The sequence below is a fragment of the Myotis davidii genome, unplaced genomic scaffold (assembly GCF_000327345.1).
Source record: "Myotis davidii unplaced genomic scaffold, ASM32734v1 scaffold107, whole genome shotgun sequence".
Classification (NCBI taxonomy): Eukaryota; Metazoa; Chordata; class Mammalia; order Chiroptera; family Vespertilionidae; genus Myotis; species Myotis davidii.
Window position 1 is genome coordinate 6,013,403 of NW_006383012.1, and position 18,941 is coordinate 6,032,343.

The 18,941-nt window shown below is 34.4% G+C and overlaps 1 protein-coding gene across 1 annotated transcript in view; it reads left to right on the forward strand.

The window, feature by feature from the left end:
• The window catches only part of ATRNL1 (attractin like 1), a 443,329-nt gene that overhangs the window by 126,659 nt on the left and 297,729 nt on the right, over window positions 1-18,941 (forward strand). Inside the window, exons 23-26 of the mRNA XM_006778755.2 lie at window positions 6,490-6,584; window positions 13,730-13,808; window positions 15,547-15,570; window positions 16,153-16,310. Of these exons, the coding sequence (XP_006778818.1) occupies window positions 6,490-6,584; window positions 13,730-13,808; window positions 15,547-15,570; window positions 16,153-16,310 (356 nt within the window). The remainder of the gene's footprint in view (window positions 1-6,489; window positions 6,585-13,729; window positions 13,809-15,546; window positions 15,571-16,152; window positions 16,311-18,941) is intronic.

Sequence of the window (18,941 nt, forward strand, 5' to 3'; positions counted from 1 at the left end):
GATCCTGGCTAGGCTGCTGATCAACTGAACGCTGTCTCTGTGTCATTCCTTCTTCGCCGACTCCGTCCACACCTTTGGGGAACCCCTGGACCTGCTGGGGTTGGACCCCAGCACTGATTGTGTCTGGTGTTTTCACCAATTGATTACAGTGTTGATTTTGTATCTTTCAGCTTTGCTAAACTCACTTATTAATTCTGGTATCACTTTTGTAGATTTTGTCATATTTTATATATAGACAACCATGTATTCTGCAATAATGGAATTTGAATTCTTTCTTTCCTTCCTGGATACTTGTTTTTTCTTTCTGGCCTTTTTGCATTGGCTACTACTGTGGTAACCTGTGAAAAGATGTGGTGAGCTTGTCAATATTCTTGTCTTATTCCTGATCTTAGAGAGCAAGCCTTCGGTCTTTCATCATTAACTATGATGTGTTTCCTAGATACCTTTATCAGGTTGAGAAAATTCCCTTCTATTTTTGCTTTGCTGAGCATTTTTATCAAGAATTGGTGTTTGTTTATTTCATGTGGTTTTTCTACATCAATTAAGATGATTATAAGGTGTTTCTATTTTACTTGGTTAATACAGCAAATGGTACAACTAGGTATACCACTGTTTTCAATTTGTTAATCACCAGATATAGAACATTGGGATTAGTGCCAGGCTTGGGCTATTATGAGAAATGGTAATATAAACATTAAGATGGTCTTTGTGTAGACATATATTTTCATTTTCCTTGAGTGGATTCTTAGGAGTGGAATTTCCAGATTATATGATAAGCTTATGTTTAACTTTTTAAGAACTGCCAAATGATTTCACCAAAAGGCTCTACCATTTTACATTTTCATATGCAGTTTATAAATGTGTCAGGCTTTCTACATCCCCACCAATACTTCATATTGTCTTTCTGATTATAGCAATTCTAGAGTATATATAGTAGTATCGTGCAGTTTTAATTTGCATTTCTTGTATGACATAATTTTGAGCTCTATTTCGTGTTGATGCTTCACACATGTTTTGTTAGATTAGTGCAAAATAGTAATTTTATAATACTTCGTTATTTTTTAAGCAGTCTTTTTTAAAATTGCATTTTCTGTTAATACTTGACATGAAAATAAAATTTTAGGACATTGATCTGATATTCTAATTTTATCAATTTGTTTGATTTTTAAATGTAGTTAATTATATTGCATGCAAATAAGGACAGTTTTTCCCCCCTCCCTTGTCAATTTTTTAATTTTCTTATTGGAATTGTTGGGATCTCCATTTCAGTAGTGAGTCAAAATGATGGTAGTAGATATTGTGATCAAGTAGAGACTTTGATATAATATATGGAATATTCTCTGTAGTTAAGAAAACTCTTATTTATATTAGTGTGCTTCAGTATTTACTTGTTTATTTTTAATCTTCACCTGAGGATATGCTTTTTGATTTTAGAGAGAGTGGAAGTGAAAGAGAGAGAGAGAGAGAGAGAGAGAGCGAGACATCAAAGTGAGAAGAACATTGATTGGTTGCCTTCCCATTCATGGCTGACCAGGGATTGAACCTGCAGCCTAGGTATGTGCTGGGAATCGATAGGTATATGGGATGGTGCTCTAACCAACTGAGCCACAGTGGGCAGGTACTTTGTTAAATGTGAAGTTGCATTAATGGATTTTCTAATGTTAAACATCTTTTCATTCTGGGGTAAAGCAAACATAGTCCTGGCATATTATTTGAAATACCACTAAATATTATTTGTTTATATTTAACTTAGGGTTATTTTCAGTATAAATTAATGTAAACTATCTTTTTACATTTATTTTTTTCTAATGAAATGACTTTAACTGTAATTTTTTAGTTTTTCTTTTCTCTCTTCAAATTGTATATCTATGGTGTTAGTTTTTAAAAGTGAATGAGAAGATTGCTATCTTTTTTAAAACCAGGAATAGTTAAAAATATTATTAAGTGAACCTCCAAGATTAGCTAAATTCCACCAAAATTTCTGGTGGAAATAGTTTTTTTGTTGTTCATCTTATTTATTGCCACGTTACAGCATGAAATTTTGGGATTATTCTTTCCACTGATTGTGATTTCTACTTCATCAGTTTTAAATTTTATCTTTAGTAATTTAAGAAAATTATTGCTGTTTTGCCTACATTTGGTTTCTCACTGTTCTTTTTAAAATGTTAAAAGAATAGTCACAAAGCGCTAGATGGCAGTCTTGTCATTTCTTAGGAGACCTTTAGAGCTTAATGACATTTGAAAAAAAAATGGTGTTGAAGAAAAAGAAAAGGTCAGTAGTTCTTGTAATGGTGTTAATGAAAACTTTCCTGATCTAAAAGATCAGAGTGAAATTTAAAATGCAGGTCTACCCTATAACATAGAGCAATTGAATACAATACGGTGTTAACTTAATTGACAGTAATGTGCCAGCAGTTGTGTCCTGTAGACAGCCTTAGTAGTTTTTAAATGTCAGTTTAAAATAAAAAACTGAATGTATTAGAAATTTGTCATGTCTCACATGGAAAAAAAAGTTTCTAGCAATAATATCTAATTAAATTGACCCTTGTAAACACTGAATTATGCAGTTTATTCAGCAAATATAGAGAGTAGTGGTCTGAAACTAATGTAGCTTCTTTTATCCTTAAATGCTTTTTTCTGTTTTCACTACCACTGTATTTAAACACCCAGCTTTTGCGTAGTTGACCCCTGAGCACTATGTGAAACCTGAATCTGGGAACTTCAGTAGCTGGGAAGGCAGATCTTTTACTAATTTCCTTTTTATTGAATTTATTGGGGTGACACTGGTTAAAATTATACAGGTTTCAGGTGCACAGTTCTGCAACACATCATCTGTACACTGTTCTCTGTGTTCACCCCAAATCAGGTCTCCATCCATCACCATTTACCCCCCTGTCCCCTCCTTCACCTCCCTCCACCTCCCACTTCACTATAATGTTAATTGTAACCAAGAAAACCTTACACACGAAGTGAAAGACTGGACTATGAAAATGTTTATGGATGATACGTTTTCAATAAGAATCAAGCACAGCAAGTGACTTCCTGCAGTCACCTACTCTGTGGTACTGTGCGCTGATCCTTTAACTCATGCCATTTCCAACTCCTAATAATTGTGCTTTAGTACATTTCCAAGGAATCAAACATGTTTTGGCTTATCTCACCCTTTGAAAGAATACTGTGTTGTTGTTTTTAAAGTTTCTTCTATTAGAGTTTAGGATGCAATTTTGTGATGATGGTGCACTACCTTTTTAAGAGTAAGGAATTTAATTACTACTTTATATACAGAGATCACCTCTGTTACTCATAGTATCTTACCCTAGTTCATATTTGTATAAAAACAAAATACCCATTTATGTCCCTTACACCCTTTCATTATTATTGATTTACTTAATTTTTATGTCTCGAACTAAAATACATTATTTATAAGCCCATTATTTATTGGATTTTATTTTTCTATTTTTTTATTTTTAAAAAAATATATTTTATTGATTTTTTACAGAGAGGAATGGAGAGGGATAGAGAGAAACATCGATGAGAGAAAAACATCAATCAGCTGCCTCCTGCACACTCCCTACTGGGTACGTGCCCACAACCAAGGTACATGCCCTTGACCGGAATCGAATCTGGGACCCTTGAGTCCACAGGCCAACGCTCTATCCACTGAGCCAAACCGGATAGGGCTATTTTTCTATTTTTGATAAATGAGATATTTTTTTTCAGTGCACGGGATGACACTCTTAACCAACTCAGCTTACCAGTCAGGGCCTCAATTCTTATTTATGTTAATGAGGATAAAATCATGCTATTTTTTCCAATTTAAAAACAAGATTCTCACCTCTCTTGAACACACTTACTTCTGCTAGTTTTTCATTTCTCTGTGTTTATCGATAATACAACAAATTATTTGAGTTGATTTATACTCAAATTTCCTTTTTAAACCATAATAATAAAGTAGCTCATTAAAGCAGTACAAACACTTATTCTCAAAATGTTTATTTGTATAAACTTGACATATTTTAAATTTTAATGTTTTATGTTCTGTACCCTATTTAGCTCAGAAGGACAGAGTAAATGCAAGCAATATGGTACATGTTTTAAGTGCCAGGTAATTAATTATTCATTTGTAATACTCTTAAAAATATATGAGCAGGATATTTCAATTGAGGGGAGAACTAGATCATCTCCTGTTTAAGTGAAAAATTGCGCAGTTGGCTTCTGGAAGACTTTCTTTCCAAGCAGCTTTAAAAGGAGGCATTTTGTGTAGAAGCCTGAACTTTCCTCAATTAATAATTCACATTCACCGAATGGTATTCTTATTAGTCACTTGAAATGAGTAATAGTCCTACTGATTTTGCTCTTGGCCAGGCTTCTTTTGTTTTAGCCCCACTGACATTAGGATTGCTCATTACTGTACATAATATACATTGTGCTCTTCTTGTCCTTCCAACTTCCCCAAATAGGAATAGAGAAATCAAGTATGAAGCCTCACCGAGAATTTGGTGGCACATGCCTGTGCCCGAGGGGTATCGCCCCAAAAGGCAGAGGAGTGTCCAGAGGCCTGGGCGCTGCAGCTTTGCCCAGGGATGCGCAGGTGTCCCAAGTCACCCAGACCTGACCTTCTGACGGGCAGCTACTCCTGACTTGTTAATGTTCACTTTCAAACTAGAAAACCTTAAAGATAATTATGCAGACCTAGTCTTGGAATTAGTTTCAAAGTGTTTAGTGTTTCTTAGTGGTGTTTTCCCTTCATTCTGAGCAGATACCTCTCTCCAGTATTGCAGCCCCACTTCTGAGCCCCTGCCAACGGCAGGTGACTGCTGATCACTACTCTCCATTTGCAGCATTGTACTTGCTGGGCCCCATCCACTAGACACTGGCGTTCTTCCTGTCTTACAGTTTGCCCTCTCAGTCTCCTCCGTGGGCTCCTTCTGAGGGTTTCATTAGTTCGCAGTGGATGTCTCAGGACTCATCCCTGTTCTCTTCACCTGGTGATTCCTCAGCTCCAGAGCCTTAAATCCCATCCAAAATGCTGATAACCTCCAACTTGCTATCCAGTAAACATGCTCTTGAAATCTATTCAACATGTCACTTACATTTTCAATAACTAAAAACTATGATTCTATTTATTCCCCAATTCCCAACAGATAAAACCCAGGTTCCTTACCCATCTCAGCAAATGCTCATGTTATGCTTGGTCTTGGGTAAAAAAAAAACAATAACGAAAACAACTTTATCTTTCAAATGCTCCATCCATTTATTTATTCAGCTAATCCCGTTTGTTGTACCTTCCAAATGCATTCCTTATGTCTGACCTCTTCTCATGACCTCCACTGCTATCATCCTCACCTCCGTCACCTCTTGCCACAGCCTCTTGAAAAGAACCCTTGTTAAGGCTTGCTCTTTCTTTGAGGTTTCCGTACTTGTTTCCTCTGCCTGGGTTACAGTTTCTCTACTAAACTCCTCGGTTTATTCTCTTACGATCTTTGATTTTCAAATGTTCCTTCTCCAAATTGCAAGCATACTTCCACCCTGACAACCATTTCTGTCCTTTTCACTGATTTGTTATCATCCAAAACATTTATCATTATCAGTTACATACTTAAGTTATTTAATTACTTTTTGATGTCCATCCAATAGAATATAAGTTGCACGAGGACAGAAATTTGTGTCTTTTATTATTGTATCTCCAGTGCCTAGAACAACACTGGCCCTTGACTTTACCTCTACATTTTATTTTAATTGGGCACAACATGAAAGGAATTGATCCAAAAATACAAGTCATCTCTATTTTAAATAATTTGAAATATCTTTTTACAGAGTTCGGAGTTACACTATGAGTAATGCTTTACCCTTGCGTAACATGTGAAACTACATATGACATATAACATTTGACTATTTGACTTTGGTTTCAGCATTATCCATGGACAAAATTAAAATTGTGTACCCCTGTATTCTTTTTTATCAGTTGCTAATGAGAGCCATTTCTATAGAATAATGTCTACCACAGAGTCATTTTATAATTGCTAAAATTACCACAATAATAAAAGAATAAATAAACTCATTACAGCATGTGATGTACTTTTAGTTAGCTGTTAAAATTCATGTTTTCTAGGAAATTTGATTTATATTAAAGTAAGATAGCAAAATGTTTGTCTATCATTATATTTACAAAATTTTAACTGGAATAATATGCACCAAAATGTTTTTAATATTCTTACTTTTATATAATTTTTAAAATGCCTACGGTTTTGGAGAATTGTTATGATGACAACGGAAATAATAATTGGGATTTTTAAGGAATTAGGATTTCTTCCATATCTGTAGCTTGCTTTTTGTTGCTTAATGACAGTGATTTAGAATTTGCTAATCTTACATGGGCCACTAACAATTAATGATAGTCATTTTCAATACTGATACGTAATATGCTTTCCCCTTGTTTATCAAGCACTTTTTAAAATTCCACATCAGGATTGTATTCTTTCCCCACAGACAGTCTTCTGATCGACTATCAGTTTACCTTCAGCTTATTGCAGGAGGACGACCGCCACCACACTGCCATCAACTTCATAGCAAACCCAGAACAGGTGAGAAGACAACTCAGCTTTTATAAAACAATTACGTTTATAGGAAGGGATACAAGTTTTTTGTCTTTGTTGATTGCAGTTTTACTATTTAGAATAATCAGACTTTGGGTTTTTTTTAAGAAAGATTAATCCTGTTAAATTTTTCTTTTAATGAAATTTAGGCTCTCGCTGGTTTGGCTCAGTGGATAGAGCATCGACCTGCAGACCAATGGGTCTTGGGTTTGATTCCATCCAAGGGCACATACCTTGGTTGCAGGCTCCTCCCAGACCCGGGCCCTGATCGGGGCTCATGCAGGAGGCAACCAGTCCATGTGTTTCTCTCATATGGATGTTTCTCTGTCTTTACCTTTCTCTTCCACTCCCCCTAAAAAGCAATGGAAAAATTTCCTCAGGTGAGGATTAACAAAAAAATAAAAGTAAAAACTTAGGTTTCCTTGTGATTTAGAGAACTTGTGAGATAGATATTTCAGATCTTGCAAAGAGTTCTACAATTTAAATTATACTATAATTTTGGGGGGGCTTATGGTAGTGTTTGTGTTTATAATTTGCTCTCAAACTGGGAGTACTCTTATTTGAAAATATAACCTTTATATTCAAAATATGCTATATCAAATATATATTTTTTAGTTTTATACACTTAAATAGTAGATTTTCAAAGTCTTTTTTTTCTAAATCTACCAGGTTATCTGAGATACAGGAATGCTGGCTGGTTTTTTTCTTAATCATTTTCATTGAAATATAATTGACATATTACATTATGTAAGCTTAAATTGGAAAACATATTGATTTGATACATTTATATATTGCAGTTTGATTATGACCTTTGCATATAGCTAACACCTCTATGGTGTCACGTAATTATCATTTCTTCTTTATGGTAAGGATAATTAAGAGCTAGCCTCTCAGCAGTTTGGGAGTTTATAATACAATATTGTTGTCTATGATCACTGTGCTGTGCATTAGATCTCTAGGATTTATTTGTCTACTGGTTGGAAGTTTATACCCTTAAACATCCCTCCAGTTCCCCCACCTCATAGCACCTGGAAACCACCATTCTACTCTCTCTTTTATTTTCGAATTCATGCACCAGTGGGGTCCCTCAGCCTGGCTTGCCAGATTGGGCTGAAAGTGGCTCTCTGACATCCCCTGAGGGGTCCTGGATTGAGAAAGGGCGCCGGCCAGGCCGAGGGACCTCACCTGTGCACGATTGGGGCTGGGGAGGGACGTGGAAGGTTGGCCAACCAGGGAGAGACCATGGGAGGGCTCCTGGCATGTCCGGCCCTTCTCACTCAGTCCCGATTGGCTGGACCCCAGCAGCAAGCTAACCTACCAGTCGGAGCATCTGCCCCTGGTGGTCAATGCTCATCATAGTGACTGGTTGACCAGTCAACTGTCTGCCCCCTGGTGGTCAGCGCACGTCATAGTGAGTGGTTGAGTGGCCTTATCATATCATTAGCATATTGCGTTTTGATTGGTTGAACAGCCGACGGGTGGACCGGACACTTAGCATGTTAGGCTTTTATTATATAGGATTGTGGCTTTCTTAAGATTTCACATATAAGTTAAGGTCATACAGTATTTGTCTTACTCTGTCTGACTTAATCTCACTTAGCATAATGGGATGCTAGCTTCTTTAACCAACTTACTGCATCAGTGGTGGGGAAATCTCAGGGTTGTGACCCTTTCTTTAGTCTTGCAGAGCCATGCTGACCTCAGTAAACTACGCCCTCCTTTCCCTGTGGTTGTGCCCTGAATGACGAGGATGTTGGTGGCATATTGCATTCCCCTCCCTTCTTCCTCAGGGAGAAGTTTCTGGGTCATGTGCCTTCTCTCAGTCTCACAGAGCCCCATTGGCCATAATGAGCTGCACACCCTTTTCCCTTTGGCAGTCCACAGAAAATCTAGAATGATGGATGCATGCTCCCTTCCTCTCCCTCCCTCTTGGGGAGAAGTCTCAGGGTTGTGCACCTTCTCCCGGTCTTACTGCATAATGTCGGCTGCGCTGAGCCACCCACACTGTGCTTGTTCTCTCAAAGCCCTGGGTGAAGGGAGACAGAAGCAGGTCCTTTGGGTTGTGCCATGAAAGGCCAAGGATGTTGATGTCTGGTGCATTCCCTTTTTTCCCCTGATGGGGAATTTATAGGCTGAGGCGATGGCTCTGAGGGTGAGCTGTGCTGGCCTTGGGGAGGGACTTATGTGGGTAAAGTGAAATTGCTCCCCTTACCCATTATAATGTGGCAATTCTTGGTTTGTATTCATCTTTGTTACTGCAACTTCTTAACTGGCTTTTGGTCCTCTTGCAAAGTTATTTTGGTCCACATATCATTGCTCAGTGGGTGTTTTTGTGGGGATGAGGACCTGGACTTCTAATCCTGCCATCTTGCCGATGTTACCCTCTGTCTCATGTGTATTCTTATTACATATTTATCCATCTGATTAAATCCATATCTTGTGTTCTAATAGTTTTTCAAAATTTTTTTTAAATTGGTGAAACCTCAAAATACTTCCTATCATTTGCTAGCTTTTTTCCTTTAAGATAGCTTATAGGACTTGTCAGAAAATAATATAACTTCTTAAATTTTTCTTTTCTAGTGAAATAGAATCTCTCCTTCCAAAAAATTACAACAGTTCATTTTATGTGACTCTTTATTCTTTAGATTTTAAGGAATGCCTATATTCTTGGGAATATATTTAAAGTTTTGACTTTTAAATAAGGATTTTTGAAAATGATTTTTCCAAGTGTAACCCTTTCTTCACTGTTTTCTTTTAAAGACATTAATAATATGTCATATAGTATATTTATCAGTCTGATAAGAAAGTTTTTATATTGTTATAATCACCATGGACTTCTTTTCTGTTGTGGCAATATATGCATAAAGTAAAATTTATCATCCCAGCCATTTTTAAGTGTAAAACGTGGTGGCATTAAGTTCATTTACAATGTTGTGCAAACATCACCACTTTCCATCACCAACATTTTTCATCATTTCAAACATAATCTCTTTATCCATTAAGCAATAACTCAACATTCCTTCCTCCCTCCAGCCCTTGGTAACCTTTATTTCACTTTCTGTCTCTATGAATTTGTGTATTCTAGCTATATGTGTAATCATACAATATTTGTCTTTTTGTGTCTGACTTATTTCACTTAGCATAATGTTTCCGAAGTTGATCCATGTTTCAGCATGTATGAGAATTTCATTCTTTACCATTGACTTCTTAAATATTTAATAGTAATTCCAAACTTGTAGAGATCTTTGGGAATATAAAAAATTTAATGTTGCTCCAGCTGGTGTGGCTCAGTGGTTGAGCATTGACCTATGAGCCAGGAGGTCCTGGTTCTATTTCCGGTTGGGGCACATGCCCGGGTTGTGGGCTTGATACCCAGTTGGGGGGGCCTGCAGGAGGCAGCCTATCAATGATTCTCTCTCATTGTGGATGTTTCTATCTTTCCCTCTCCCTTCCTCTCTGAGATCAGTAAAAATATATTTAAAAAGTTTTAATGTAAGTGGGGCATCCAGCTCAAAATGTAGACATGAATGATAATCCTCTTCAGTATTATGCATAGTGTCATACACAGAGGTTCAAATTAGCTGTCATCCTAGTTTACTTCTCTCTTGACTATGCTCTCCTCCTGCAGTTTCCAGCAATTCTTGAGTGCTTCCAAATGGCCCAGCTTTCAGTTTTCCCTTCTACTGTCTTGTCCCATTGAAGCCAGTAGCCTAGACACGTGTTATTTGAAAGGATGCTGAACTATCATGAAAGGTGCCACACAGGATGCTTATAACATTATTATATATAATTTATAATTATCATCTAGAGTTAAAGAGTTATCCAACTTGGAACAATTTCTGAAATTAATGTGAATGATCAGGGCTTCCTACCTATCCTTCAAAAATCAACAATAAAAATATATACCTTAATTATTTATGCGTTTTGTACATTTAGACAATAGGTTTATTTTTAACCCACTATGCATCACTTCTTTTTTCTTTTTAAATTCTTTATTGTTTAAAGTATTCTCTTTAACGGCCCCCCCCTCCCCTACCATTTGTCTCTGGTTCTGTTTTTGTTCATCAGTTTACGTTGTTCATTATATTCCACAAATGAGTGAGATCATGTGATATTTATCTTTCTCAGACTGGCTTATTTTGCTTAGCATAATGTTCTCCAGTTCCATCCATGCTATTGCAAATGGTAAGAATTCCTCCTCTTTTTTTTTTTTATAGCAGTGTAGTATTTTATTGTGTAGATGTACCACAGTTTTCTAATCCACTCATCAGCTGATGGGCACTTAAGCTGTTTCCAAATCTTAGCTGTTATAAATTGTGTTGCTATGAACCTAGGGGTGCATATATCCTTTCTGATGGGTGTTTCTTTTTTCTTGGGATATATATTCATAGAAGTGGGATTACTGGGTCAAATAGACGTTCCATTTTTAATTTTTTGAGGAAACTATGCATCACTTATAAGTAGTGCTTTTATGTCAACAATTTCTGGAGTAGTTTCCTATGTGACATGATCTTCCCTGTCTTATCCACATATAACCAACACTGTTTTACTTTCTTTCTCCCCCTCCCTTCCACTCTCTCTAAAAATCAATGAAAAAATATCCTCGGGTGAGGATTAACAACAACAAAAAAAGTAACAATATTTGAAATTCTTTATTGTAATAAAAAAAAACCAACTCCTTCTCAGATGTTGGCAAGCATGCCCCTTTTCTGAGTCCCATGGTGAAGATGAAGAAAGAGAAGAAAAGAAGACATCTATGTCATCAGCCCTAAGAATATCAACAATACTGCCATTATCAGCTTTATGGTCTGAAACCAGGCCGTTTTTTTTTTTAGAATTTCTCTTGGCGTTTATTAGAAACTCTTCAGGGAGGTCATCCTATCTCCATTTTGGAGATAAGAAAAGTGATTTTCAGGAAGGACAAGTAGCTTTTCCTAAGTAAATTTATATGTATGTTAAAGAGCTAAGATTTAAACCCAAGATCATCTGATTTGATAACATTACTGTTCATTAATTCATTTCATTGCTTCATGAACACGATTTAATGAATAGAAGCAGTACTTGGTTTTTAGGACTGGTCAGTTAATTATGGTGACCTAAATCCATAAAATTAGTATCAGATATTTTTCTTCTTTTCATTTATGGCTTTTGTTAATATAACATTATGTTGGAATGGATGTTCCTTATCACAGCTGAACAACATAATGTGTTGATCAGCCCTATCTGCATTCTGACATAAAGCATTTTGCATTTATTACTAGAGTCATAAGTAGTGGCATTCTCTTGAACCAGTCAACTGTTTTCACTCATATTATCAAAGAAATAGCAAGGTTTCAAGAAGTTGGACAGTTTTGTTGTACATGTTGTGGGAGGTATCTTAACAGCTTATCAATAGAACTTAATGAGTTAACTTCCTTTTTACATTCATAGCCATTTTTTAGTATGACTGGTGGATAATGCAGTATCCTTCTGAAATACTATATCTATTTAAACTCCCAGGCTCTATTTTTCTTAGATTTATTTGAATTCTCAGATGCTATCTCTACAGCATTCATGAAGCACTCCCCTGGAAAATCTGTATGGCAGTCATTCAACCTCATTCATTACGTTTACTTTTGCATGCTTTTTGGAGATGACCATTCTTTTTGAATCTCTATTTTCTTCTTGGAAACTATGAAGAGAATGTCCTCTGATAGTTACGGAACATTAATAATAGTTCTTCGCATAGAACTATTATTATGGCAGCTATCCCTCTATCTTATGGCACTCATTAAGAGTGAATGTTATTTTGAGGTAAAAAATGAAATTGGATCTTAGTGTGTCTTTTAAATGGGATGACTGTCACACATCATCCAGCAGCCTGTGCCTTTTATGGCTTCTTCTTTCTCCTTCTATCCATCAAGAAAGGGCTACGAATTTCAGCCAGTTTCCCCTTATAGCTGTTACATCACATATGGGGAGCTTAACTTGCTTACATACTTGTTTCTCTAGGATTTGCTCAGGAGATTGGAGATATATTTTCTATTGGCTTACCTGCTTTATCCAATTTAGAAAAAAGTAGTCATACTAAGGAAGTTATTTATGTCTTTTCTAGTAGGCAGGTCTCATGTAACAGTACAGCTTTTTTTAAAAAAATATATTTTTTATTGATTGCAGAGAGGAAGGGAGAAGTAGAGATAAAAATATCAGTGATGAGAGAGAATCATTGATTATCTGCCTTCTGCACGCCTCACACTGGGGATTGAGCTGGCAATCGGGACAAGTGTCCTTGACTGGAATCAAACCTGGGACCTTTCAGTCTGCAGGCCGATGTTCTATCAACTGAGCCAAACCGGCTAAGGCAGCAGTATAGCTTTCTGTATAGGTCTTTGTGTATTTATAACACAGCACAACACACACTATCTGAAGCTAAACTTATGCAGTACCACTATCATCCTCTGCATTTATGCAGAACTAAATAGTTATAATCATATGTACTTTCTGTTCCTCATTTCTTGGAGTAAGATAACAAATAACATTTAAAGAAATCTTTTAGGCATTTGTTTCCTCAAAATTAAGTGGAAAGGCTCTATCCTCCACTAGTGAATGACAGGAAGAAAACAGGCTGACTGACAGATTCTTCAGTGTTCTTCTGTACAGAGGTTTAAAATGATGTGATCTCCTTTTTTTTTTTGTCCAGTGTGGTTCATCATTTTTACCTGAAAGTTTTCATTTACCTAGTTTAAGTATTTTTAACTAGTTGAACTGTGTATAATAACAGAATATACACCTATCAAGAAGCCTTTCTACAAAATAATATTATATTGCTGTAAAATTTTTGGGCTAATCTAATCCTGTATCATTTAAATATTAACTACAGAGAAGCAAAGAAAGTTAAAGTACAAATATTAAATGACAGCAGCCTCTGGCTTACATATAGATGGCCTGATTTTAGTAGAGAAGATAAATGGGAACTTTTAATCTACCTTTGACTCTATCACCTAAAGAGTTGTAATTGGCATCTACACTTACTCAGTTAAATATTGTCATAATATATAGAATTTGAAAACTATAGCATGGACATAATTAAACATTGAACATATCTAGCTACTATGATTTGATTTTTTTAACCTTAATATTTTCTTTTTTGGTAGTCTAACAAAAACTTGGATATTTCGATTAATGCCTCAAACAACTTTAATCTCAACATTACATGGTCAGTTGGTTCAACAGGTAAGAGAATTTTATTGCCATGTATCTTTCATATCTGTTTCTGTGTGGAAGGTGTTATAACATGACCTTTTACTATTAATTTAAATTAACATTTTTATTATATGCCCAATCACTGTGCTGTTTCAAGTAAAAACAATAATTAGCATTAATAATAAATCTTTATTATTTGCTAACATTCCCCCTTATTCAATTAAAATTAGATAGGGAACAAATACTGTACATAACTTAATTTTTTTAAATGGCACTATTATGAATTGCTATGATTTTAATTAAGGCATATTACTGTTTTAATAACTAAAGAGACTGAGATTTCAATTATTTGATTCACTGTTGAAACTATAAATTTAATTATTAACCTTATGTTGATATAAAACAATGATATTCTTCTGTGAATGCTGATGAATTAACAACTTATCTGTTACCTTCAAATTTAGAAAACTATCCCCCTAATCCTTGTCAGCCTTGGTGCTGAGAGAGGGTTAAAAACAAAACCTGTACATAATATGTCTTCCAGCACAAGCTTTATAATTAAATTGCTGACTTTTACAAAATATAACTAAGTACAAATCTAGATGTTGGATTATGAGAAAGTATGCTAACTTTTTAATATATTTATATCTTAAGAAATTCTGTTGCATTTTATTTTCTATATCAAAGATATACTGTTGTATAAAAGTACTGGAAACTTCTTTTAAAAGAAAATATTGCATATTTGATTTCTGAAAATTAGGTCATTATGCAATTTTCATATGTAAGATTATGGAAACATAGAATTCAGGAGTGATTAGATCTTTGGCATTCTAGAATCTATAATACATGTGTAACAAATGAGAAATTCAGGCAAACATATAGACATTTTGTTACATTAGTGCAAACATATACTAAAATCTTGACACCATGAGTTTCATTAATTAATAATTTACAACTTGTACTGTTAATTTGAACTTTACTTCAGTACAGTAAACTAGCTCTACAGGAGTGTTAATTTTGTCAATAAAAAAATAAATATATACAACTCTGTAGTCACTGTTGAACACTGATTTTATTGTGCAATAAATTACTTATCACTTTCAGATTTCCAGAACCAAATGTCAGAAATTTTTATTTATCAGGTTGGAAGATGGAGCTCTAGAAAATGCACATTTTTTAAAAAGATTTTTTAATTATTACTTTTTAATTTTTATTTTTTCCGAGAGTGGAAGGGAAAGGGAGAGAGAGAAACATCAATGTGAGAGCAAACATCAATTGGCTGTCTCCTGTAACTGCCCCACCAGTGATCGAGCCCAAAGCCTGGGCATGTGCCCTGACCTGGAACCGGCAACCTTTCCGTGCATGGGAAGATGCCCAACCAACTGAGCCACACCTGCCAGGGTGTGAAAATGCTACATTTTAAAAGCGTCCAAGACAATTTGGCATAATGATAAGTAAGAAATATTCAGGTGTTCAGCATACTAACTGTAATTATTTTTACTTTTAGTTAAGTCAAGGGCTTGATAAGATTGTTGGAAATGCTTTATTTTATCCGTGGCCTGTGTGGCTCAGCTAGAGTGTCATCCTGTGCACAGAAGGGTCGCGAGTCTGATTCCTGGTCAGGGCTCACGCCCAGATTGTGGGTTGCATCCCTGACCGGGTGCTTATGGGAGGCAACCAATCGACACTTCTTGTGTATCTCGTTCACATCGATGTTTCTTTCTTTCTCTCTCTCTCTTTCTCTCCCCTCCTCTCTCTCTCTCTCTAGAATCAATGAAAAACATATCCTCAGGTGAGGATTAAAAAATGCTTTATTTCATTTGATTAATTTTAGTAAATGTTTATTGAATACCAAATATTTGTTTAACTGATTGAGCATTTAGCTCATATTTTAAATTATAGCCTTCTTCCAATTTACTCAAATTAGTGATATTTCAGTTTGTGGTAAAACAAATAAATTGATTTTCCCTCATTTTTTAATTTAATTGAGACTTCTGAAATATGGCCTGATTTATTTTGAAATTTTCTGTGGAGTAGTAAGTAGAAAGAACTCAGTGTCTGGAGCCATATGTACCTGAGTTCCAAAGAGGGACTTCCCTTTCAGTAGCTCTATACTTGAGACGAGTGCCTAGTGCGTAACGCCTAATCAGTGGTATGATTTTTTAAAATAACTTTACACTAAATCTGTTTTGTTATATTTATGCAAAATTATTTTTTCTTTTGTCACTCTAGATTGTAAGCATGAGTTTATTTTGATAAATATGTACTTATAAGTATAGTTATAAAAAGAAGTATAATATATTTTTAAGTTTATAAAGATCTTTTTCTAAGATGAATTATTTATTTAAATTTTTTATTGTTATTTACATTTTAGCTGGAACAATATCTGGGGAGGAGACCCCTATAGTTTCCAAGACTAATGTAAAGGAATACAGAGATAGTTTTTCCTATGAAAAATTTAACTTTAGAAGCAATCCTAACATTACATTCTATGTGTACGTCAGCAACTTTTCCTGGCCTATTAAAATACAGGTAAGTGTTAAAATAGTATTCAGTCTAGTGACTATTGAGTATTTTCATTAGAAAAAGAATGTGGTTTCTTTCAAGGTGATGATATAGATGGATTTTTATGTTTTGAACAATATAAGAAAAAGGCTACACAAATGTTTGTGATTAATATCTCTATAAAAAGTCCATAAAATAATTTTGACTCAATCAAAGAATGTACTAATTTTTAATGAAATTATATTCTAAAAAAGGATCAAACTTGAAATAATGAGATTCTTCAGGTTTTCTGATTAAGTGTATACTCTGAGGTTTAAATAAACATTCTTTTCTTACAGTACCACTTGAAATTATTTGCTGTGTTTAGTAACCTCATTTTTGCTTTATTATACACTGAACATAATTTAAATCTTCACTAAAACTAAGCATTAGCAGAACTTAACAGTTCTCTCAGACCCACTGCCTCTTATTGTTGATATCTTTATCTCTGCTATTTATGTGTTGTATGGTTCATTTTTATTGTGTTCAGCAATAGACTGCTAATAGCTTTAGATTTATTGCTAGGAAATATTTAGGATGCTTTATCTTGAAATGTTCATAGTTTGAGTTCTTAATTTATGCTTTTATGAGAGTAAAGTAAGTCTATACTTTGTAATGTTGGGATTTGTTCATTTATTCATTATTTTATGACTGATTGTTTGATTTGATTGAATTCAAATTAGTTTATTGAATAGCTCATATGTGCCAAGTCCTGCACTAGGTCTGTTTTAAAATCTTTTAAAAATTTACAGATTATTCCTTCTTCTTTTATATTAATAAATGACAACTTATGATCTGTGACTACAAATGTTTGCATGTGTTATTTATATTAATTTGTGTTTTGTGAGAGGACCGAGTAATTTTTAAAAATCATGTTTCTTGGAAAAATCTTTCTCCTTATATTATGATTGAAGGCAACAAAAGGGTCCATCTGTAGAGCTTATTAAATAGTAAAGAAAACGGATATAATTGTTATGTTTTTAATTGTTTCATGCCCTTTATTTCTTGATTATCTAATTGTATTTTATTTTTAAGAACATTACAGTTACTTTAGAATGCTTATGAATATTTAATGATTAGAAATTAACTTTCTAAATTGGAGTTTCTTTTGAGAACATGCTAGTAATATGTTCTGGATGCCAAACTAAAATTTGTGTAATAAAGCTGAAATATTCCACTCTCTCAGAAAAATAAAATGTGGAAAATAACTATGATGGTCAAGAAAGGTAGAGCTCTATTTCTATTTTTTTATTAAAATTATTATGTTAGTCATGAGGAATATGTTTTACTAAGTAAGGTATATGAGTGTGTGTGTTTGTTTATAGGACTATAATACACTTTCAATTATTAGAAATAAAATAGTAAAATTATTTCAGTTGAGATTTATTTATAATATAATTGAATTACATTGATTGATTTTGAATGTTTAGCCAACCTTGCTATTCAGGTGTAAATTCCACTTCATTATTTTGTATTATTTCTTTTTTTAAACAATATATATTTTATTGATTTTTTTACAGGGAGGAAGGGAGAGGGATAGAGAGTTAGAAACATCGATGAGAGAGAAGCATCAACCAGCTGCCTCCTGCACCACCCCCTACTGGGGATGTGCCCGCAACCAAGGTACATGCCCTTGACCGGAATCGAACCTGGGCCCCCTCAGTCCCCAGGCTGACACTCTATCCACTGAGCCAAACTGGTCAGGGCTGTATTATTTCTTTTATATATTATTGGATTTGATTTGTTATATTTTTGTTACGAACTTTTATAACCAGGTTATTGAGGAATATTAGTCGTACTTTTCTATTGTAATCTTGTTTGATTTGATGTTATGGTACTGCTGGCCTTACCAAATGAATTGGGCAATAGTCCTTCCTCTATTTTTCTGAAAGAATTATGGTAGAATTGATATTATTTTTCTATACATTTTCTTAAATTATTTTAGTGTTTATTTTATGGTTTATCATAGACATCTTAAATTTCTCATTGTTTACCTCCAAGTAATATTATGCCACTCATTTCTTGAACAGTTACCTTAAACAGTATACTTTCATGTTTTTCCTTTTGGTCTTGTGCCATTGTTAATTTTAATGCTTCATATAATATCAATATAAAATCCATACTACACTTACTATTTTTGATATAGTCAATTTTACTGAAAGATATGACACATAACAAATCATCTTCTATTTTACCTACATCGTTACTCTTTTTGTAAATCTAGATTACTATCAAGTATCATTTTCTACTGCCTAATAGACATCTTTTAACAAGTTAGTGAAGATCTGCTGGCAATGACTTATATCAGCCTATATTTCTGAAAATGACTTTATTCCACTTTCATGGGGATTAAATAGTTCTAAATTGTAGCTTTTTAATGGGTCTTTTTCCTCTTTATGCATTAAAAAGTTTTGTTCTTTTTATTATTGGTTTTGGCCAATATGGTTATGATGTGTGTAGGTGTGGTTTTCTTCATGTTTTTTCTTTGGTGTGGGTTTTATTGAACTTCATAAATTCATAAAATTATAATTTCAACCAAATTTGGAAAACTTGTGGCTATTATGTCTCAAAATTTTACCCCACTCCTCTCTTCTTTTTAGAAATTCCAACTGTATGTAT